The 22580-nt window shown below is 50.3% G+C and overlaps 1 protein-coding gene across 2 annotated transcripts in view; it reads left to right on the forward strand.

Moving 5' to 3' along the window:
• Window positions 1-21394, forward strand: part of GPR55 (G protein-coupled receptor 55) — a 43673-nt gene extending 22279 nt beyond the window's left edge. Inside the window, exons 1-2 of one of the 2 annotated variants that reach the window (XM_058701787.1) lie at window positions 6318-6458; window positions 18436-21394. In XM_058701787.1, the coding sequence (XP_058557770.1) occupies window positions 18444-19406 (963 nt within the window). In that variant the 5' untranslated portion in view covers window positions 6318-6458; window positions 18436-18443 and the 3' untranslated portion in view covers window positions 19407-21394. Of the gene's footprint in view, window positions 1-6317; window positions 6459-18435 lie in introns of those variants that run through there. The other variant, XM_058701796.1, reaches the window with a different exon arrangement.
• Window positions 21395-22580: the final 1186 nt, after the last annotated feature.

Here is a 22580-nt window from a genome sequence, read left to right on the forward strand (position 1 = left end):
CTCTGAAGGAGTGGTTTAGGCGAGGCCTCGGGACCTCATCATACTCATGTTCGTTCACACTCATTCATCACGTCCTCTTCTCGTAGGAGACGTGTGGGTCCAATTATTGTAACGAATCCTGAAAACTTTCCCCTTCCATAATAGCTTTCTCTTCATGTAACATTACATGGCTTCTATGATGGAGTTTAACGTGCTTTCACAGAATTCTCCATGGTTTTAAAATTATTTAATGCATAAATTAAGACTTCTGGTCACCTTAGAATGAGGATCCACCCAGTTCATGGAGAATTTTCTACCTTCAAAATCAACAAGGAGAGGATGAATTTTTGTTCTTGTGACATCTGCTGACCTTTTCTGTGCCCTGCGGCCACCTCTCAGAAACCGCAGTGACAGCTTGAGGGAGTAGAGTCCCCTGAGGAGACAGGTGGGATGGGCTGCAGGTGGGAGTGAGTTCCTCTAAGCCACAGAAGCACCTTGAGGTTGTTGGTTGGGTGCAGACAGCACTGGTTTGAGGACAAAGAGCCTGAGGTTCATGCCTGACTCGCCAGATTTTCTCTGTGAAGCTGGAAGCAAAGGTGTCGTGGATGTGGGGAGCTGGGGGAGCTTGGCACAAGGGCTGACCTTCGGCCAAGAAGGGTTGCTGGAGCCCCAAGACTGCCATTTCCAGCCTCAGCTCTGCTCTGTGCTCTTGGGGCACGTGTAGACTCGTGACTCGGCCTTGCTGCACCTCAGTTTCCCCACCTGTAAATGAGGCTAGTGATAGTCTACACCTCATGGGTGGTTTGGAGAATGTACTGAGTTTATTTATAAAGTGCATCGCTCACTGACCCTTAGGACTCCCGATATAAATGGTGGAGGGTTGTGTCTCTGTCATTAATGAAGTCTCCTTGCAGGGCTGGGGTGATAGCGGTGGTGGGACGGGCAGGTATTTGATGACAATGAGTAAGCAGAAGTGGTTGGAAGACTCCATGTGGGGGGCAAGAGGCGCTCGGGACAAAGGGCTTTCGCCTGAGAGTGAGAGTGTTTCCTTCACCCCAGGGAGGTGGGGGGTGCTGGGACCCCCGTAACTCTGACCTGCCGGGCATTAGGTAATGGAGAAGTTTTTAATCCTCCAACCTAGGCTAAAAAAAAAAAAAAAAAAAAATTCAGAGACTTCCAGGAAGGAAATGAATACCATACTTACTCTAACTGTGGAGGAGTGAAGATACACACATTATCGAAGTGCCCAAGACAGTTTACGGGAACAAAAGAAAGTACTGTTAACACCCAAATCGACAATTTCCACGCAGCAAAACAAATATAAAAATGTGTGCCCATAGGGAGGGGTCGGGAGGAGTGGTGTAGGGAGAAAACATGTCACAAAAAATAAGACAGACATTTAATAACTGAAATGTGAAAGGAAATATTAAACTCCGATTGACACGTGGGCTAAGGACTTAAGTATACTTTATGCAAAAGGAAACATGAAGAGGGGCACCTGGGTGGCTCAGTCGGTTGAGCGTCCGACTTCGACTCGGGTCATGATCCCGCAGTCCGTGAGTCAGTGTCCCGCATGGAGCTCTGTGCTGACAGCTCAGAGCCTGGAACCTGCTTTGGATTGTCTGTCTGTCTCTCTCTGCCCCTCCTCTGCGTGCACTCTCTCTCTCTCAAAAATAAATAATAAAACATTTTTAAAAATTAAAAAAAAAAAAAGGAAACATGAAAAGAAAACGATTTCAAAAGGATCCACCCTTTCCAACCCCCCACGTGTCTCTAGGAAACATACAAATGCAACCCAATAGCTGCGGCTTCTGGCAGGTGACATGTACAGAGAAGCCGGGGGAGGCTATAGGCCAGAAGCCCCCAGGGCCCAGGCAGGAGTGGCAGGGAGCCCCGATTGCCAGGTGGGAGCAGAGGAAAGGCCTGGAAAGTCCTGTACCCCCACAGGGCATTGGGGAGCCTGAACTAGAAGCTCTTGTGTTAACCTGGCGGCATCCACTTCGAGTCCTGAGATGTTCCGAGGCTCCCTAGAAGTGCTGGCCTCTCGTGTATAAACCACAGAACCTCTCCTCTCCTGAGTGCAACCAGAGGGGAGGCTTTGGGTGTCCGTCTTTCCATGGTCTTTACAACCTTCCCAGTGAAGGGCCCTCTCTGCCTGATGTGGAATTTCGGCCTCTGACTTGAAGACAGCCTTTGCTCAGGGGGACTTGGGGCCCCCCCAATTTGGGCCATAAATGGCTACAGGCAGGACGATGCAGGGAGCAGGGAGCTCTGAAAGAATTACGAGAGCCGTGGCAGAAACGGAAGGAAAGCCCACACCCAGTTGTCCAGAACTTCAGGCCTGCAACCTCAATGCTACATTTCCAGTGAGAACCGGAGGGGGCGTGTGGGAGGGGAAGGGGTGAGTTCTAAAGGGTTGCTGCCCCCTTGTGTGTTTTACTCCACCCTGCCTTGACATTGTGAGTTGTGACCTTGAAGCTGCCAGCCACCAGGTGCCCACTTCCAAGGAGGCCGAACATTTTCGGTCTGTATGGGTGGCTATGACGGTCCAGCTGTCTTTTCAAGCAACTAGGGGGGTGGGGCAGCGTGGGGGTGGCCCTTGGGGACTCGGTTCAGACCCCAGGAAAGGGCCTCATTTCTGCTCCAGTGGAGTCGTACAGGCTAAATGCATAGGACGAGCTTGGGGACAGAACTGTGGCAGAGCCTGAAATTTTGGATCAGAGAGTGGGAGGGCACAGAGGGGCTGGACCCATCCCCCTCTTCCTGGCTGTTGGTCCTCAGTTTCTCCTGCCCTCCCTTCTTTGCTGAGGCATCCTCATTTCTGGGACACCCTCCCCCCACCCCGCCCACCGCCTTCAGTGTTTTATGTTGTTCTTTTCCCCGGAGACCATTGAGGCTGACACAATGGCAGTGGGGGCTGGGGGTGGGTCTCAGCAGCCTCAAGCCCCGCACCCCTCTTGTCACGCCAGCTCCTGAAAACAGTTTTTGAGAGAGGTGCTACTGTCTGTCTTGATCAACAGTGCCCGGTGCAGAGTCGTGATCAACGGATCCTTGTTGGCTAGATGAATGTATGAGTGCAATTTCCAGAAGTTAGGCCAAGAGCCAAGCTGACGTAGTAGCTACGTGAGGTTGTGGCTACTTGAACCTGGGGCTGCCTGAGGCTCTCACTGGAACCAGGCTGCCTCAGATGACGGCGACCCCCTTCCCCTCCCGACTCCTTTCCTGTTACTGCTGTTGCCCTCACCCTACCCTGGCCCTGCCACCCGAGTGGGTCTGTCCTGTGTCCAGTTCCTGAACTGCCCATCGCACCGTAGCTGGATTTGGGTGGCTGTTGGAAGAAAGGCACTATACTATAAAGCCTGATGGGATGGTTTCCTGTCCACCGAATTTGTTCCCCGGTTCTTCTGAGCACCCCTGCCTTTATCCTGTCTGGCCAGCACCCCCCCAGTCTCGGCTCCGGCTAGCCCCCCATGTCCCCAGGCTTCAGCTGCACAGAGACTCCTGGCCTCACCCAAGATGTCAATTTCCTTCTTCCTTTTGTCTGCACTTAGGCTATTCTCTGTGCTTCTGGCATCTTCTGTCCCTACTTTGTCCCCCGTCCCTGGTCCCTGAGCAACTCCCCCAGGCGGGATTGGGGGGCATCCTGATAGTTCTGGCCCAGCTCTTACACCCTGTGATGCCCCTAGTGGGCAAGTCTTCGTCTCTGGAAGAGACGCTCCATGAGTACAGGGAGAACTTCAGTCGCTGAAGGAGGAAATTTAAGCAGCATCAGGAGAGGGTGTGGTAAGTCCCTAGGTGCTGAGGAGCCGCCCTTTGCCAAACCCAGAGTGGCTCTTTCCTCACCCTACAAGCAAGTGACTCTGGAGCTCAGATGCTACCGCAGGACACTGGAAAGGTTGGAGGTCTGAGCCCCCTACTCTGGGCTTCCCAGCTGGTGGGCAGGCAGGACCTCCCACCTCTGCCCCCACACCAGGCTCCCAAAGCTTCTGATTTTTTCGGGAAGGTGAGAGGGTGGGCAGGGTGGCTGCTTCTGGGAGGTTTAAGGAATCTTCTGAGAAAAAAGTCTTCATATTTGTGACTACCCAGGCCTGGGGCGGGGGCAGGGGGAGGAGAGGACCTAGATGGAGGGACCAGAGTCATGGGTGGGGACTTGGGCAAGTCCCTGCCTGGCTTCCCCCTGAGGAGAGTCTCTCTGGCCCAAACAGGCTCCTGCCTCGGGCAGGGTCCCCCATCACGCTCCTGATGAAGGTCATTAGCAAAGCTCTTCAAAAAAGGGTGGGAGACGGGGTGCCTGGGTGGCTCAGTCAGTTAAGCGTCCATCTTTGGCTCAGGATGCCTTCAGCTCAGGTTGTGATCTCAGGGTTCGTGAGTTCAAGCCCCTCGAGCCCCACGAGCCCCGCGTCAGGCTCTGTGCTGACAGCTCAGAGCCTGGAGCCTCCTTCAGATTCTGTGTTTCCCTGTCTCTCTGCCCCTATCCCTCTCGTTCTCTCTCCCTCTCTCAAAAATAAACACACATTGGGGTGCCTGGGTGGCTCAGTCAGTTGAGCGTCGGACTTTGGCTCAGGTCATGATCTCACCGCTTGTGAGTTCGAGCCCCGTGTCATGCACTGTGCTGACAGCTCGGAGCCTGAAGCCTGCTTCGGACTCTGGGTCTCTCTCTCTCTCTGCCCCTCCCTTGCTCTGTCTCTCTCTCTCTCTCAAGAATAAATAAAACATTAAAAAAATTTTAAAAAATAAACACACATTAAAAAATTAAAAAGAAAAGTAAGGGTGGGAGATGATTTGTATGCAGCACAGCTTACGTCATACACAATTTTTTGTGTTAAAAGAGGGAGAAAACGAGAACATATATGTACATATGTTGGTATAGAAGCTCTGGAAGAAGCTGTCATCAGGGGTGCCCTGAAGGGTGGGCGGGCACTGGATTTGGGGGCCCAGTGGTTGGGCGGAGACACCTTACCGTATGTGTTTACGTGTGTATTTGGATCATGTGCACGTACTCAAAATTCTAAATCAAAAGCAACAGCAATAAAACAGAAATAGTAATTACAAAAGAGAGGATAGCCAGGGGGCGAGGCTCCCTTTGAGGAGGGGCTGAGTGGAGAGTCCCCGGCCGTGGGCCCCCGCGTGCTGACCCCTTCCCAGGGCTCCCGACGCCGCAGGCCCTGGACACCTGCATGGCTCCTCCCTGTCCTTCCTGGACGCTTCCAGTCTCCAAAGCTGCGCCCACGACGCCCAGGCCTGGCCGACTCATGGGGGCTTACATCGGGCCAGGGGCCTACGGGGGCCTTGCTGTCTTCACTCCCAGGCCAGCTTGCGGCCCGGGTCAGGGAGTGAACTTGGTTCTGCCCATAGCACAAACACGGGCAGGATCAGAGTCATATGGCTCTGTGAACCTCTTCTCCCAGGGATGGGGACCCCATGCTCTGGAGGGCCAGGCGACCTCCCCATGGTCACACACAGCTGTTGTTTCTACAGAGATGGCCCTATGCTGGGATGAATTACCCACAATGGGGAGTTTCTATTCCTGTAGACACCCGAAAGTCATAGCGTGCCCGGCCTATAAAAATAGCCTGTGCTTTGGTCTCTAACGGGATCTCCTGGTCCCTCCCCAGCACCGAAGCTGAATCCGTCAGGGTGTTTCGGCCCAGACTCTCTTGAGCAGCTGCCATCTCTGAGGGGGTCCCTGCTGAGAGCCACCCAGGGTCCATGAGTGAGTCCCAGCTCCCCAGCCCTGCACGTGGGAGGCGCGGGGAAAATCTCTGCCTGAAGGGCCCTCGGGGACTGTGTGGCCCAAGGCCGAACCATGTTGCGGTGGAGGCCCTGGCGTGGGAAGCCAGGGCCCGGCACAGCTACCCACACCCGCCCTGCTGCCCGGCCCTTGAAGATGCATGTACAGGGGCTGACGCGACCCCTGGGTGGGGCCTTCCTGGCCCGCCAGTCCCCTCAACATGAAGGCGTGCACCATCGCACTCCTTGTGTGGACGGCAGTTCTGAATCCTGAACCCCAGAAGGGCTGGAAGTCGGGACAGCCTTCTTCAGACGCTGGCTGTCCCTGTGTGACCCCCAGCCTTTCTGCAGTTGTGTCTCACCTCTGTGCGTGCCGTGGTTCTTGCCCCCCCGCTTCTCCCTGTTTTTTTTCGGAAGCTGAGTGAACATCAGAGGGCCTAAGAGTGAGACCGTCCCCCTAGAAACATGTTTCTCATGCCCCATTCTCGTTCGCTTGGTGGGGAGGGACGCCCACACAGCCCCTCTCCAGAGCCAAGGGAAAGAGTCCCCCCTCACCGCCCCCCCCCCCCCGCCAGACAAGGCTGGGGCTAGAGCCATTTGAAAAGCATCTTGGTCCCACCCCCTCATTTCACTGATAAGGAAGCCGAACCCCAGAGAGGGAAGTGGTTCTCTCCAGGGCAGGCTGGTGACCGAGCTGGGACGACAAGTGACATCTCACGGCTCACTCAGCTGCACCGGACCCCCAACAGGTAACAGCCCCCTGGGCCACTTAGAAAAATCGAGACACAGAGGCCACGGACTGACCTCGTTTTCCTGGATGCCGGGTGACTTCCTGAGGCCTGCTGGTGCTTTGTGGTCTGGGCTCCGTCCACACCTGCCCAGACTCGGCGTCCCAGTTGGAAGGGGTGGCCGCAGCCCCCAGCAGCCTCCACGACAATAGCAGTAGCAGGCGGAGGGCTGGTTTGTTCTTGACTATCGGTGACATTTCCTACGAACCCTCAACTTCCTCCTGATTTGACTCAGGGTTGTAGCATCTTGCTGGGGTGGGGAAACCTCACGGTAGGCAGCCCGGGAGCCTTCCCCAGGGGGGCTTGGCTTGCGTGTCACTACCTCCTGCCGACCCTCCTGCCTGCCTCCCGGAACCTGGGCCTGGAAAGCACCAAGAGCCCAAGACCACACGCTGTCAGGAATCACCCTAGCCCCTGGGCAAGGTGCTCCAGGCAGGCCAGGGCCGTGAGTAACTTCCCCGGCCTCAGTGGACCCCTCTGGAGAATGGAAACAATGTTTTTTTTTCTTCCTGGGGCTCTTAAGAGCAGTAAGTGATGGAAGAGCTTGGCCATGCAGTCAGCAACTGGGAAGCTGTGCCTGCTGTTATATATCATAACTGGATTAGTCCCTATATGTACCCCTACGGTGCACGCTGATGATTGGCCCCACTTGGCCACAGCAGGAAATCACGTCAGGTGATACAGGTGGATCAGGACGGTGGACACTTGAAGGAAGGGATGAGGTTTTTAAGAAGGGAGGCGAGAGTCTGAGGGGAAATAGGAGGCGGTAAGTGGAATCAGGCACCCCAAAAAGTGAGGAAGGGGGAGCTGGGGGCTCCTGGATATATCGGAGGCTCTTGCCGGTGATACTGGTGATGCTGTTGGGGGAGGGGAGATAAAGGAGAGACTCAACGTGAGGGCCAGTGAGGCCCCCCACCATCTGTTTGACCTCGGGTAGACTCTAGCTTCTGTGAGCCTCACTGTCCTCACCTGTCAAATGGGCATCATTATAACAACGGTCCAGGAATGTACCGAGTTCCCATCAGAGAGCACTTAGCACAGGAACAGCCACATCTCAAGTCCCTGAACTGACCCTTCTCTGACTCCCTGAACCCCACTCCAACCTGCCAGGCTCGGGGTGCAGCTTCGGCAAAACTTTGGAGTCAGGGAGATTCTATGTGCTCTGTCCCGCCTGTGTCCTGTTCCTTTTCACATCGTGTCCCCCAGAAGCCCAGCTCAGGTGTAGACAGATGAATTTATTTATGCTATGGTGTTAGTGGCAGATAATGGCATCCAAATAAATATTTATATTCTGCCTGTGAGATTCAACACTGCACTCCCAGAGGAGACAGGAATTTCAGGCGAGGAACCTGGATGACACTGGTCCAGGGGCGTGTTCCTCCTCAAATGACATTTCTCAGGCTGTACCAACTCTTCTCGGCCATGGCTGGCCCTCCCATCTTGTAGGTGGCTCACACCACAGTGCTCCATGAGGATGAGGAGTTTGGCAGCAAAAGGGGGGAGGGTGGACCGTCTCAGCCCGCAAACCTCCCAAAGTTCCATTCTCACTGTTGCTGGTGTTTCTGGAAAGTTCTTCTGTTGATGGGAGGAGGGCTGGCTTGGTCTGAGCCACACAGCTCGGTCTGGATGCCACAGCTGTGCCTACTAGGCCTGGGGTCTGCCCCAAGTGCGACACCGGCCTAGGCGGCCACAGGAATCACAGCCCAGAGCCAGCCTGCTTTAGTAAGAGAGCCAGCAAGGTGAGGCCACGGGCTCCTGGCTCGCAGAGCTAGGCGGTGCCGTTCGGATGAGAGAACCCAGACCGAGGCCACACAGCCAGAGCAGCTAGGAGCCTTTGGACTCCTAGGCCAGTCCCTCTTCACACACAATTTTCTCTCCTCTTTACTAAACATTAGGAAACATTAATATATTGACAGAAGATTCCAGTTCAGGGTTAAAAAAAAAAAAACAACAACAAAAAAACCCCAAAAACCTTTCTTAAGCGTGAATTCCCTTGACAACATTCTGGATAAATGGATCTCCTGCCTGTCCTTACATATGCCTGGTGACGGAGAGCTCAGTACAGAGCAAGGCCACTCTGTCTGCTGTCAGATGCTCCAGTAACGAGACAGGTCTCTTTCTACGGCACCTGGAGCCCATTCTGCAGAGTCATACAGGGGAGCGTGCCTTGAGCGTTAAGGGTGCTAAAATGGCTATTCTTATATAGACCATGGGCAACTCCAGTCCTTTCCACGATCTCCCTGGGTTGTGGCTTCCTTGCCTGTCCACGTGCAGCCCCAGCCGAGAGTGCCCAGGTTACCAAAACAGCACAAAGACGTCTGTCTCCCCGTGTTCCTCTTCTAGATTCTCTAAATGTAGGCCTGGTTGCCATCATTCCTCGCTGGCTTTCGTGTTTGCAAGAATACTTACGAGTCCCCGGTTCCCCTTACGCTGTGGCCGCCTCTGTGTTTTGTGTATAAACATTGGTTCTTTCCCAATATTTCGGTGACATAGTTCTGATTTTATCTCTGACTCACACGTTATTTAAGAGACTACTTAAGAGAATGCATAGAAGTACCTATTATATATTATTAATATCATGGTGCTCAACAAATAGTGCTGTCTTCTTTGTGGTCTGAGAACAGAAAGGGTGGCACCGCCAGGGCATACTCGGCGGGGCCCATTCCTGGGATAAATGTGGCAAAAGATCCTTGTCTTCTTGCAAGAAAAGTCTATTCCCCTGATTTATGATGCAGTCCTCACCGATCTGCCTTTTTAATTGGGCTATTCAGAGCTTGAAAGTTCTCTGTCCACTTGATCGATGATACTCTGAGAGGGGAGCATTAAGGTCTCTACCTACAATTATATTTCCGTTTCTACTGTTTTGTGCATTTCTGGTGCGTTCCCATTACGTGTTTCTTTGCTGTGCGCATTGGAACATAAATTGTTTTATGTTTTAATTATTTATTGTAACTTTTACCTTTGGAAAGTCTACATGTTACTCTCTCTATTTTTACTAAAAAAAAAAATGACTTTGTCATACTCCCTTTTTTTCTAGAGTTCTGTGTGCCTGATAAACCAGAGATTACCCCATCATTTTACTCCGTCTGTGTCTCTTTGTTTTCTCTGTGTTTCTTACTGGCAAAAGAGGATTGGGTTTGGGCTTTTTTTTTTTTAATGAGTGCTCCTTTTTATATGAGTATTATCATTTTTAAGGAGTGTTATAATTTTATTATAAATGTTACATTTCTGTAAACCTCCACGGGGTTACTGTCTACGTAGAGACATGGCAGTTTTTTCATGTTTAGTTTCTATTGTGAATTTTCTCTTCCTTGTGTTTCTTTACGATAGACAAGATAATTTAACCTGAATATCGAATTTAGAAACTATTTAAGTTTGAACTCCCACATTTGTTTCTATTAACAGCTGTCCAGACTTTGGGAGGATTTATTTAAATATCTTCCCTTCCCTTGCCCCTCTCTCCATTGCTGATCAGCATTTTGAATGTTTTTTTTGTATCGCTCTTTACTCCTAATGGCTGACCTATGGACAGATAAAACTTTTTTTTTTTTTAATGTTTATTTATTTTTGAAGGAGAGAGAGAGAGAGACAGAGCATGAGCAGGGGAGGGGCAGGGAGAGAGGGAGAGAGGGAGACACAGAATCCGAAAGGGGCTCTAGGCTCTGAGCTGTCAGCAGGGGCTCAAACCCACGGACCGTGAGATCATGACCCGAGCCGAAGTCAGACTCCCAACTGACTGAGCCACCCAGGCGTCCCGAAACTTTTCCTTTTTAAATCACACATCAGGTTTCTGTGGCCATTTCTCCTCTCTTAGGTGGCATCTGCTCTCTCACCTGTGACTTCCAATCCTCTCTGTCACTTCGTGCTTTGTTCCCAAGTTTCTCAGACATTGTGTGTTGAGATGTTCATCTTTGACCTGGCAAGATCTATGCTTCATCAGCTGAGCACTGGTTAGTTCAAAGCATTTCTTTAAATTTTGTATGAGCCTCACTCCCACCCCTGCCGTGCCTCAAACACACACCCAGACTTTTCTTCTTTTAAGGGAAAGTCAAAGCCTCTTCTTACTTTTCTCCTAGCATTTGCTACACCTTACAAAAATTAAAATTGTTTTTGTGTCACCGCTAATTACTTAGAAAAATATATACAGAGAGAAAAAGAGAAGGAGATAAAAGATTGACTATGCACCCACTACCTGTTAGAACGCGACCAATGTTTAGCATATGGAAAGTTTTTTCTAGGTTTTTTTCCCCTGTGTGTGGGCTTTTAAAATCATAGTTGAAGTCATTCTGAATGTATAGTTCTGTAGTTTGTGGGTTTTTTACTTAGCATAGTCAGCATAAACATAACATAATCAGACAGAAAAAATTTCCATTGAGTAGATTTACCATCCTGAAATTAAGCTCCTGTTTCTATTTAAAAGTTTGTGCGTTTTTTGCCATCAGAAAAAAATGCTAAAGTAAACACGTTTCTGTACACAACTTTTCTTTCTTTTTCATAATTGACTTGAGGTAAATTTCTAATCACCGGATGAGAGATTAATAACATTTCTTTGACTTGTACTGTGAATGATCAAGTCAAGAAGCTGTGTGTACTTACCAGCATGTCAATGACTGTTTCACAGAACCCTTACCAGCTTCTTTATTGAAATGATGAGCAAAAATTTATGTCTTTGTAAATCCTCCTCTGGGAACTGTTTGTGTCCCTGCCTGTTTGTCTGTTGAGGGTCTTGATAATGTATATGTTTTTTATACTCTTCATAAAGAAAGAACATCATTTGTCTGACATTATTTGTGTATTTTCCTTCCCTAGTATATTTCTTGATGTTAACCTTTTTTAACAGAAAGAAAATCTCCTAGGTTTCTATATATTGTGGTCAGAATATAGCCAACATAATTTCTGCTTTTTTTTTTTTAATAGAAGATTTTGTTCTTGGTAGGCAGATAATTCATTTTGGCAATTTTTTTTTTTTTTTTGGATACTTGAGAAAAGAGTAGATTACATTTCTGTTTCAAACCAAATTCAAGAGCTATTAATCAAATTATATTCATTCTATTGTTTATATAACTCTACATCCCAACTTATATCTTGCTTACTTGATCTGTTCAAGTTTATAGCACATTAGAGTCTGATGCTATACCGTGTCTTTGCCAATGGCCCTTCAGATTCTAGCGATTAGACTTCATGTACTTTTATAGACTATTATTCAGTGCATAAGATAACTCTATCGGCCTTCATAATTTTTCTTTTGTTAATGTTAAATAACCTTGGTTCTGATGCGTGGCTTTATTAAACTCTATAATGCTTGATGTGAATATTACCACTGACTTTCTTTTTATCCAGATTTGTCTGCTATACCATCATAGGACTTTTACGTTGAACAATTTCTCTGTCATTAAGTGTGTCCTTTATAAGCAACAAAGAGTTGTATTTCATAGCTGACCTAAAAACGTTAGTTAATAAGGAAAGCATGACTTTTTTATGTTTATTGTAATTTCTCTGCTCAGTTTCTTTTTCCAATTTATTTACTCCTTTGCTATATGGTCTGATTTGTTTGTTTGTTTCTATCTTCTTTGGTGATTTGAAGATATGCATCCTGTTTTTAATAGTCCGTGGTTAGTTACTTCAAGGTTTAAAAAAAAACCTCTTACATTCTCTGTAATTATCAAAGTGAAAAAAACCCCGGAACAATAAGTTTAATTTCCTTTTATGGAATATCTGCTTTGCCCGTGTCCTGTTACTCACCACCATCCCTGCCCCCACCACCCCAAGGGCATTCTTCCTTCTTCATTAATTGATCTAAGGGATTACCACTTGTCTTTTAAAAAAATTTGTTATTATTTTTTTTACCTTAATTAAAAAATTTTTTTTGATGTTTATTTATTATTGAGAGAGAGCGAGCGAGAGCACAAGTTGGGGACAGGCAGAGAGAGAGGGAGACACAGAATCCGAAGCAGGTTCCAGGCTCCGAGCTGTCAGCACAGAGCCTGACGCGGGGCTCGAACTCACGGACCGCGAGATCATGACCGGAGCCGAAGTCGGTCACTTAACCGACTGCACCACCTAGGCGCCCCTGTTACTATTTTTTTTTAAGTTAATTTATTTATTTTGAGGGAGGGACAGAAAGAAAGAGAGAATCCCAAGCAGTCTCTGTGCCCAGGGTGGGGCTCGAACTCACAAACAGCGAGATCATGACCTGAGCTGAAATGAAGAGTTGGATGCTTAACCGACGGAGCCACCCAGACGCCCCTACCTCTTGTCTTTTTTAAGTGACCTCTTTTACAGCACTTTTCTTTTAAGTTTACATTTGTAACCATAGTCATCATAACTGAAGTCTCTTCGTGGTTCCCTGCTTTTGATGCTCTGCCCTAAGCTTTCCACCTTGATATTTTCATTCTTCATTGTCATTACCTCACGGAGGTCTAAATTTTTGCATCTTGGAGTCCATTTCTTTCTGGAAGCCACACATTTCTGAGGGTAGTTTTCTGTGCTCTTCACACCGTCACAGCAACCCTGATGGGTAGGAAAGACTCGTGTCCACATTTTCTCCCTCAAACCTCTTCTGTCGTGAATTACTTTTTCAGAGAAGTTTCCAAGGAATTTGCTTTGTTTATTCACAGATGTTTGTAGGCCTCGATATTAATGTCATCTAAAGATGGGAGCGGAACATCTGGGAGGGGCTCTCTTTCCATAAATTTTGCACAAAACATGGCTTCTCTGATCCAAGTTCTCATCTTCTTTGTTGTCCGATTCAGCCCCATCTCTCAGGCACCCCGCTGCCTGTCAGTGACTAACAAAGGTCATCTTGGGCCCTTCAGGTCTCTTCACACATCTGATTTGCTTGACCCGTGACCTCTTCCCATTCAATTTTATTTCCTTCCTGGTCCAAGGCTGGAACCAGGGCCCGTTCAAATGCTTCTTGTGAGGCGATCAGACCCACCATCCCTGCTGAAGAAAGAGAACACATATGGATGGTCCTGATGGGAATGGGAATTGGGAACATCCCCACTACTGCACATCACACGCTAACCAGCTTGTGACGTAAATAGAAGCATTACGACAGCCTCAGGGGTGGCTATCAGGTGGCTGCTCCAGCGTCCCCCTTCAGGAGACCCCGCTGCCCCATGGGAGCACTGGTGACTTACAGCCCAGCTCTGCCCCTTCAGCTCCACAGTGATGGTGGTCCTGGGGCCACACTGTCCTTGTGTTGCTTCCAGCCAATCACCGAGCCCGGCAGAGGCACTAGTCCTGGGTGACTCCCGCTTGACCTGGGACCCCTCCACCAGGCCACCCCAGCTTAGGGGCTCCCCAGTGGTCTGGCCAGCAGGTTTTCAGAGCCTCACCGTGCGCTGACTCTCCTCCCACAGAAGGCTTCCTTCCCTCTCTCCTTCCACAGGTGTCCGACCTGCCTCTCCTCTTTATCCCACACCGACATTTGTCCCAAGAAATCTCTCAAATGTCTAATCCTGTCTCAGCGTCTGCTTCTCAGCATCCCAACCCCCCCACCCCCCACCTCAATGCAACAGGTGGACAGGTGGGTTGGTGCGGATCCCCGGGTTGGCGGGAACAGGAACTATCGAGGGCCCCTGGCAACAGGTCAAGTGTGGGGAGCTTGCTGGCTCCTAGCACAAGTGGACTGGCCGTTGTTGGCAGCTAATCTTTGAGAAAAATGACTGCTTTATCTCTTGCTGCAGGCTGGAGCCTTTTTATCTTCTTCCAGAGATGTTCCTGATCTTTTTTTTAAAGAAGGTTTTTTTTAGAACGATGGTTTCCTTGAACTTTCCGAGGGAATTCAGAGGACTAATTTTTCAGATGCTTTGCTTACTCTGCTGTTAGCTGGAAGGTTTTTTTTTTTTTTCAACCTAATTTCTTTTTGACAGTCCATAGAGTGCTTTCTCTGACTTCAAAGATTTCCATTTGAAAAGTTGCCATTTGAAGTCTGTCAGTAATTCAAATGTGCCCTTTAGGATGGTCCTCCCGGAGAACACTGATAGCTGAATTGTGTCTCTTTCCCACACATACACCTGGTGCCATCGAGTCAGACAAACCCCAGCCTCCGTCAGACCATTTTTCTCCCTTTATTTTTCTTTAGTTTGTTTGACTCAGCCACATGCTGGGGCTGGGTTGGGTTTTACCTTTGAGCATCACTGACTTTTTTTCTTGGCCGCTTTAGTTGTAGTCATTGAACCACTGGTGATGCAGTAGATTCTTCCATGGAGGACGCCTGAGCATGACCCAGCTAAAAAACGGACGCCTGAGTTCCTCTTTTTTGCAGCCTCGTTGAATTTCTTTAAAAACAAACCTATATTTGCTCTTATTCTTGTGGTTCTTGGCTTACTGCTGCTTCTGCTATTGAAGGTGACTTCTCTGAGCCAATCGAGTCTTCCTGTTTGGTGTTGCAACACTTTCCGGTGAGACCGGGATTTGTTTTTTGTTTTTTGTTTTTTTTTTTCTGGCCTGCCTTTGTCATCATTTTTGAAATTTCTCTTGCTGGTTCTAAGTTATTCTAGCTATTTTCTGAGATAGGCCTGGGGATATTTTGGCATTTTTAGCCGGGAGGAAGCAGCCTGCCAGCTTGTGTTTCTGACAGGTGTCCTCCAGCGGGAGCAGGTGCGCCTGGGGCTCCACACTGCACAACTCCAGGAGGCGCTCTTCACAGAGACCTCGGGAGCACGAAGCTTTAAATGTGAGGAAATACATTTTCCTACATCCTTTGTGATATTAAACCCCTAAGCATAGTTAACACGTAGGAAACCACCAAATCAAGCAATGTATGTTAAATGTTTAACACATAGTTCTCCATGGATGATACAAAAATATATTCTTTTTTGCTAGCAGTTAGAGAGGGTTTGGGAATGGCATTCTTTTATATATTTTTTAATGTTAATTTATTTTGAGAGAGACAGAGAGAGATTGGGGGAGGGGCAGAGAGAGAGAGAGAGAGAATCCCAAGCAGGCTCCCTGCTGTCAGTGTGGAGTCTGACATGGGGCTTGAATTCATGAACCGTGAGATCATGACCTGGGCCTCAATCAAGAGTCAGATGCTTAACTGACTGAGCCACCCAGGCGCCCTGGGAATGGCATTCTATATAGGGTCTCAAAAATACCCAAATCCTTCCTTCCCAAAGGCTTATAAGGGAATTATACTAAGAGACAATAGCAGAATGGGAATTCTCTTACCCATATCTGTGGAGCAAAGAAATAAGTCACACAGATGTTTGTTGTGGAAGTTTTTGTTCCCTAAAACCCCTAGAAAACCTAAATGTTCGTGAGTAGGCTATTAGCTAAATGAGTTGTGGTATCTCCTCACAACAAGAAACAACAGTGCGTATTAAGAAGAAAAAGTCAATTCATCAATGTTGACGTGGAACAATTTCCAAGAAACATTGCAAAGTGACAAAGCAAAGAGCTGTGGGTGTAATATTTTCCAAATTTAAAGAAGCATCATATGTATATATGTATGTATGTGTATGTGTGTGTATGCGTGTGTGTGTGTGTGTGTGTGTGTGTGTGTGTATGCCTATCTTTGGAAAATTTCTGGAAAAAGTATGCACAGAACTGTTAACCGTGGTTGCCTCTGGAAAAGACAACTGAGGCCCTGGGGTACAATAGGGGCTTCTGTTTCTTTCTTTCTTTTTCCTTTCTTTTCTTTCTTTTTTGTATTGTCTGAATATCTTATGGAATGCATGGAATACTTTTTCAATTAAAAAAAAAAAAAACTAGGGTCGTCTGGGTGGCTCAGTCAGTTAAGTGTCTGACTCTTGACTTGGGCTCAGGTCATGATCTCACGGTTCATGGGTTCAAGCCCTGCATTGGGCTCTGGGCTCTGTGCTGACAGTGGGGATCCTGCTTGGGATTCTCTGTCTCTCCCTCCCTCTGCTCCTCCCTGACTGGCTCATGTGCATGTGCGCGCACGTTCTCTCTCGCTCTCAAAATAAATACATATACTTAAAAAAACCTAGTAGGACAACACGAGCTCAGCTGATAGCTGCATTGGTCGCTAGTACAGGGTTCTTGGTCACAGACTATGTTGGCACCTTCTCCCTGCCACATCGACATTTTGGACCTCAACCCCTGCTGCCAGGAAGTCCTGAGGTCAGGAGAGTCCTAATGAGTAGTCTGTGGCCCAGAGCGACTGACCTCCCACATGCAGCCACCTTGTGTGCTCTAGGACCTGGCACGCCCAGCGCCTCAGACCAGCCACACCCGCCCATCTGCTTGGGAGGTGGGGGCGGGAGAAAGGAGCGTGGGTGGAATCGGGTTCATATTTGAATTCTCTGTCCACTGGGCTGCACACGCCCTGGCTTTGATCTGCTCCAGGACCACCGTTACGGACCTTTGTGTCCCAACCTCCCTTTCCCAAATTCAAATGCAGAAATCTAACCCCCAAGGTGGTGGCATTAGGAGGTGGGGCTTTGGGGGAGGTGATTAAATCCTGAGGGCGGAGCCCTTGTGGATGGGATCAGTGGTCTTAGAAAAGAGACCCCGAAGAGCCCTCTTGTCCTCTTTCCACCACGTGAGGACACAGAGAGGAGTTGGCAGTCTGCACCCTGGAAGAGGGCCCTCACCCAACTGTGCTGGCACCCTGATCTCGGACTTCCAGCCCCCAGAGCTGTGAGATACAGATTTCTGCTGTTTATAAGCTACACAACCCACCGAACCAAGGCAGTCACCTACCACGATACAGAAGTACACAAGGGCGTGCACCCGCCCCCCTCCCCCCAATTTGGCCAGCTCTTAAGTGAGACCTGGCCAGGTCCTGCCTTGGACCCTCATCTTTGGCCTGATCGGAAGCCCTGACTTGGGATCTTCTGTCTGTTGGCAACCAGCTTCCCCGTGCAGCCACACTGCAGCCTGGTCCTCTTGTCCTTGAGACCAGCTCTAATTGTCCACCTGTGTAAAAGCCTTTCTTTGCCCCGTGGAGAACTCAAGCCATCACATTCCCTCTGGGAATGTCCTTTCTTCCATGTCTCTCCATTTTCTGTCTGGTTTTCTCCTTGATGTAACAAGGGGCTGCAGCACCTCTAGACTTTATGTCTTTCCAACGTCAAGTCCCACTGAGAGAGAGCCCCAACCCCCTTCCTAGAAACCCAAGTAAGAGTTACTGTTGCTTTTTGTCCTGAGTGGGTCAAATGTCTATCCCTGAACCAATGAACAACTAGTCACCGTGTCTGTGACCAGCCCTTCGGGCAGGGGTGGGGTCAACTCTGTCCAGCCTTCTTGGATGCGGGTGGCAGGGAGCAGACAGACAGCATGCAAAGAGGGTCTGGGTGCCCGAAACAGCATTTGAGTTCCTGGTCAAGCTGTAGCTCGTCAGCCCTGCCCTAGTTCTCATGTTCTCAGCGGTGTGAAATTCTCGCTTTGCTTAAGCCAGTTTGGGTCAGGTTTATGTCATTGTTACTATTTTCTTCTTCTTCTTTTTAAATGTTTCTTGATTTTTGAAAGAGAGAGAGTGAGCAGGGGAGGTGCAGACAGCGGGGCCGGGGGAGGGGTGGGGTGCAGAGGATCCAAAGCCGGCTCCGCACTGATAGCAGAGAGCCTGACATGGGGCTTGAACTCACAAACCGTGAGATCACGATCCGAGCTGAAGTTGGACACTCATCCAACTGGGCCACCCAGGCATCCTGGTGATTGTTACTACTTTCAACAGAAAGAGTTCCGACTGAAGAAAAGGACAGATGTTCACACACAATTCCATTTTTGTAAAAGGAAAAAGGGACACACACGTGTGCACGTGTGTGTGCGAGTGTGAGAGAGTCTGGAATGGTACACAGAAAAAGGTAATAGTGGTTATACTTGGGCAGCTGGATTAGAGGCAATGTTTTTTTGCATTTTCGAATTGTCATTTAATGGGCACGAATGGCGGTGGGACAAAGTCACTTGGGTCCATCACTTGGAGAGAGCGAGAAGAACTTCGTCTAATCTGCTGTTGGTGTTGTAGGAAAGAACATGAGTCAGCAGCTAAACAGAAGCCGGAGCTGCTCCTTCAGCGATGTGGATGAGCTGATGGGGACGGTGCAGCTGGCCGTCCACATCCCCACCTTCCTCCTGGGCCTCCTCCTCAACGTGCTGGCCATCCGAGGCTTTAGCACCTTCCTGAAGAAGAGGTGGCCAAATTATGCTGCCACCTCCATCTACATGATCAACCTGGCAGTCTTTGACCTGTTGCTGGTGCTGTCCCTTCCGTTCAAGATGGCGATGTCCAGCGTATGGGCTCCCCATCCTTCCGTCTGTACCTTCGTGGAGTGCGTCTACTTCGTTAGCATGTACGGGAGTGTCTTCACTATCTGCTTCATTAGTCTGGATAGATTCTTGGTCATCCGGTACCCGTTCCTGGTCAGCCACCTCCGGTCCCCCAGGAAGATCTTTGGGATCTGTTGCACCATCTGGGTCCTCGTGTGGGCGGGGAGTATTCCCATCTACAGCTTCCACGGGAAGGTGGAAAAGTACACGTGCTTCCACAACATGTCCGATGGCACCTGGAGTCCCCAGGTCTTCTTCCCCCTTGAGGTGTTCGGCTTCCTTCTTCCCCTGGGTGTCATGGGTTTCTGTTCCTCCAGGAGCATTCACATCCTGGTCCGCCGTCGGGGCCTCACCGAGGACTGTGTCCAGCAGAAGGCCTGCATCTGGACAATTGCAGCCAGCCTGGCTGTCTTCGTGGTCTCCTTTCTTCCGGTCCATTTGGGCTTCTTCTTGCAGTTCCTGGTACGGAATGGCTTTATTGTGGAGTGCAGAGCTAAGCAGAACATCAGCTTGTTCTTGCAATTGTCCATGTGTTTCTCCAACATCAACTGCTGCCTAGATGTCTTCTGCTACTATTTTGTCATCAAAGAATTCCGCACGGACATCATGGCCCACCAGCCTTCCAGGGTCCAGCTCGTCCGCCAGGATACCATGACCAGCAGGATCTAAGGAAGGAAAGACCTACGCAGAAGAAGGAACCCCCGGCCCCAAATCCCAGTAGCAGATATCGCGTTCCGAAGTTTCTGATGTGGTGGACGGATGTGGCACATTTGCTGGTGTGCTTTCCCTTGTGATGCTCATTGAACACTGTCTTTGCTCATTATGCTCCAAAGAGCTTTCCCCAGCATGCAGACAACTGGACATGAATCACCCGGTATTTGGGAATCTCTGAAGGACCCGAGAAACGGGTGAATTCTTTATTTCTAAGCTCAAAAACATGAGGCAGAAGAATTGAGAAAGAGAAGGAGACCATCGGAGCCAGGCTGTTTCCCAGCTCTTCCCCATCCTTCTGTTAGACTAGAAGGTTCTGGAAAGGAAGAGAGACGAGTTAGGAGAGAGACCCGAGAGGGTTGGTCATGGTGGAAAATGCTCTGGGAACAGACGGAGCAGGAGGGATGTAGCAAGCTCCTTTCTAGTTTGGGGATCCCAGGGTAGAGCAGACTTGTACTTCCCCATCCTTTCTGGGGCTTTGCTGGCCAATAACCTCACAGAGATGATAGCAAGTGGGGTTGAGAGGGGCAGAGAAAGAACCTACAGAGAGCCCCAAGTTTCCTATGGGGAAGAAGGGCCTGGGAAGCCAGCCAAAGCTTCCTGTGTCCTCCCCAAGGCTGCAGAAGGATGAGGGGAGCCGGTGTGAACCAGGCCATGGTGAAGCTATGGACGCTTTGTGGAAGAATTGGGGACAGAGTGGAAGGGCACTGGTGACACCTGAGAGCCACAAGGGAATTGGATACACCTGGGGAAGGACGGTGACAGGCCAAGGACCCCCCGTTGCCATCATGATGTCCTTTACATGGAGTGTTAACACTGGTGCAGCAGGAAGAGAGGCAGTGGGGACAAGCCTAGAAGAGGGGGAAATTCCTGAACGTGACTAGCTGGCTCTCTTGACCAGACAAGACCAGTCTAATTGTTAATTAGACCATTTCATGGGAAGGATGAGAAAGAATCAGGCTTGATTTGGTTCAGCCAGAGGAGAATAAGGAACATGTGTTTGTCTTGCCCACCTGAATCCTGCCAGGACGGCTGGCTCGGAGCCACTGTCCACAGAACTGTCCCTCTCCAGTGGCTGGGAGGAGGCAAATGAGCCAGCCAGGAATGGGAGGAATCATCTCGATGGCATGGAGCCCCCTGGCAGTTCCTACTCGAAGACCAAACAACTGCCTCCCGGTCTGGACTGGGCTTCTCTCTCCAGTGGCCCTGAGGAGGAGAAACGGTGGCGGCTGTGAGACTTGCGAGGACATAGCCGCTGCTCCAGAGAGCAAAATGACTAGAAGGATGGGTTGTGGGGTGGTTTTGCGAGACGGAGTGAGTGGGACGAGATGTAAGGGATGAGACCTAATGTGAGAAAGGGGGAGGTCTTTAGGAAGAAAAGAACCTCTTTCCACTTGGAGGGAAAGGGGCTTCCTCTGCCAAAGGGTGGATGGAAGGTAGGTGGCTTGTGGCCGAAGAAGAGGGCGATTTCGATAACCCTGCCAGGAGGCGGGGGCGGAGGCTGGGTGATTACCGAGGTGAGGCCCGAAGCCACAGGGCTCTGTGAAGGGGTGGGGTAGCGGTGGGGGGTGGTGGAGAGGAAGCATGGAGGGCAGAGCTGCTTCCTGCTTGAGAATCGCCAGCTCGGCCGAGAGCATCCAAGGGCAGGAGCCCCTCTGCCTCCTGCTTCCGCCCCAGCCAACCCAGTAGTCAGGTGGAAGGAAGGGTGAGAACACGGCGTCAATGAAAGGGTGGAAATAGCTGTGGAGGAATGATCGCGACCAGGACCAGAGGCTCCCGCCCCTCCCACAGTGGGCATCCAGGAACCGGTAGCCTGGGGCAGGGGCTCTGCTGTCCAAGCTGCCCTGAGGTGCCTACACCCTGCACCGTTTCGCGGCCATCCTGGACAGAGGCTCTAAGAAAGCCAGGCTGTTACATCCAGCAGGACATTGGTGCCGGGGGTTGGTGGCGGGGTGGGGGTGGGGGGGGCGGGGGGGGGAGGGGGGGAGCGGTCAGAGCCCATGGGTACGTGCAGTCATCGCCTCTCCCTCAGTTTCTCTCTTTGCACTGGGAGCTGGGAGTCCAACATGTGGCACTTATATCGACCACTTACATAGGGCCAGACAGGTTTCCTGAGAGAAGATTGATGGCAGGGCCCTGACAACCCATCACCCCCTGTGGATGTTCATAAACATAAAATGTTGTCCTGGGGGCATGACCCTGCCCGGGCCGGGTGATGGAGAAGGCGAGAGGGGAAGCTAGACCTGTGAGCTCAGGTTGATATGGCAACCGTGGACTTGTGGGTGAGCCTTGGAGACCCCCCCCCCGCCCGCCCGCCACTGATCCCAACACACTGGAGGAGCCCATGAGCCTCTCCTGTCTCTCCATGGGGACCCATCCTGGTCTACGAGTCACAGAGGACTCAGCAGGGTCTGTAGGGGTGGGCTCAGGTCCAGCGCTTCAGACCAGGCCGCTCTGCAGGAGGGTCCACACTGTAGGCCAGTCAGGCCCAGCAGGCACAGGAGGGACAGAGGTCAGGGTCAGGGTCAGGGTTCAGGTGCTGAAGCACTCGAGGGCCCACGCCCGCAGCGAGTGGTATCGAGTTGGGGAACGCTGAGCTTAGTTGTGGAAATCACTGAAATTCCTGCCATCAAAGGAGGCTGGGGGATGTTATTTGGCCATAAATGTGACCTATTTTTCCTCCCAGTCTGGAAAAACGTGAGACATACTTATCATATGTGCATGTATGAAGGTAGCACAATTAAGTGGAAAATGACTTGTTTAATCGGATTTGCCAAATAAATCGATTCCTGGGATGCTGTGTGACCTGGTCTTGGGTGGCACTTACTGGCTCCAGTGTAGAGCCGGTCCCTGGTGGCCCCTTGCCTGGTGACCCAACAATCTTGGCCAGAGGGACCAAGAAGGGCCCAGGCGGAAGCAGCCACATGGACGCCGAGTGTGAGCAGACACAGGAGCAGAGCCGGGGCCTGCCCGAGTGGCCAGGAGCCGGACCCTGCAGAGTCTGGCTCAGTGCAGGTCCCCGCATCTGCTCGGGGACCTGGTTCTCCGCGATAGCAGCCGCACCCTCTCCCTCCATCTTGTCCGACCACCACCATGATACTGGAGCTGCTTCCCAAGGCCCTGGCTCCTTTT

The sequence above is a fragment of the Neofelis nebulosa genome, chromosome 2 (assembly GCF_028018385.1).
Source record: "Neofelis nebulosa isolate mNeoNeb1 chromosome 2, mNeoNeb1.pri, whole genome shotgun sequence".
Taxonomy (NCBI): Eukaryota; Metazoa; Chordata; class Mammalia; order Carnivora; family Felidae; genus Neofelis; species Neofelis nebulosa.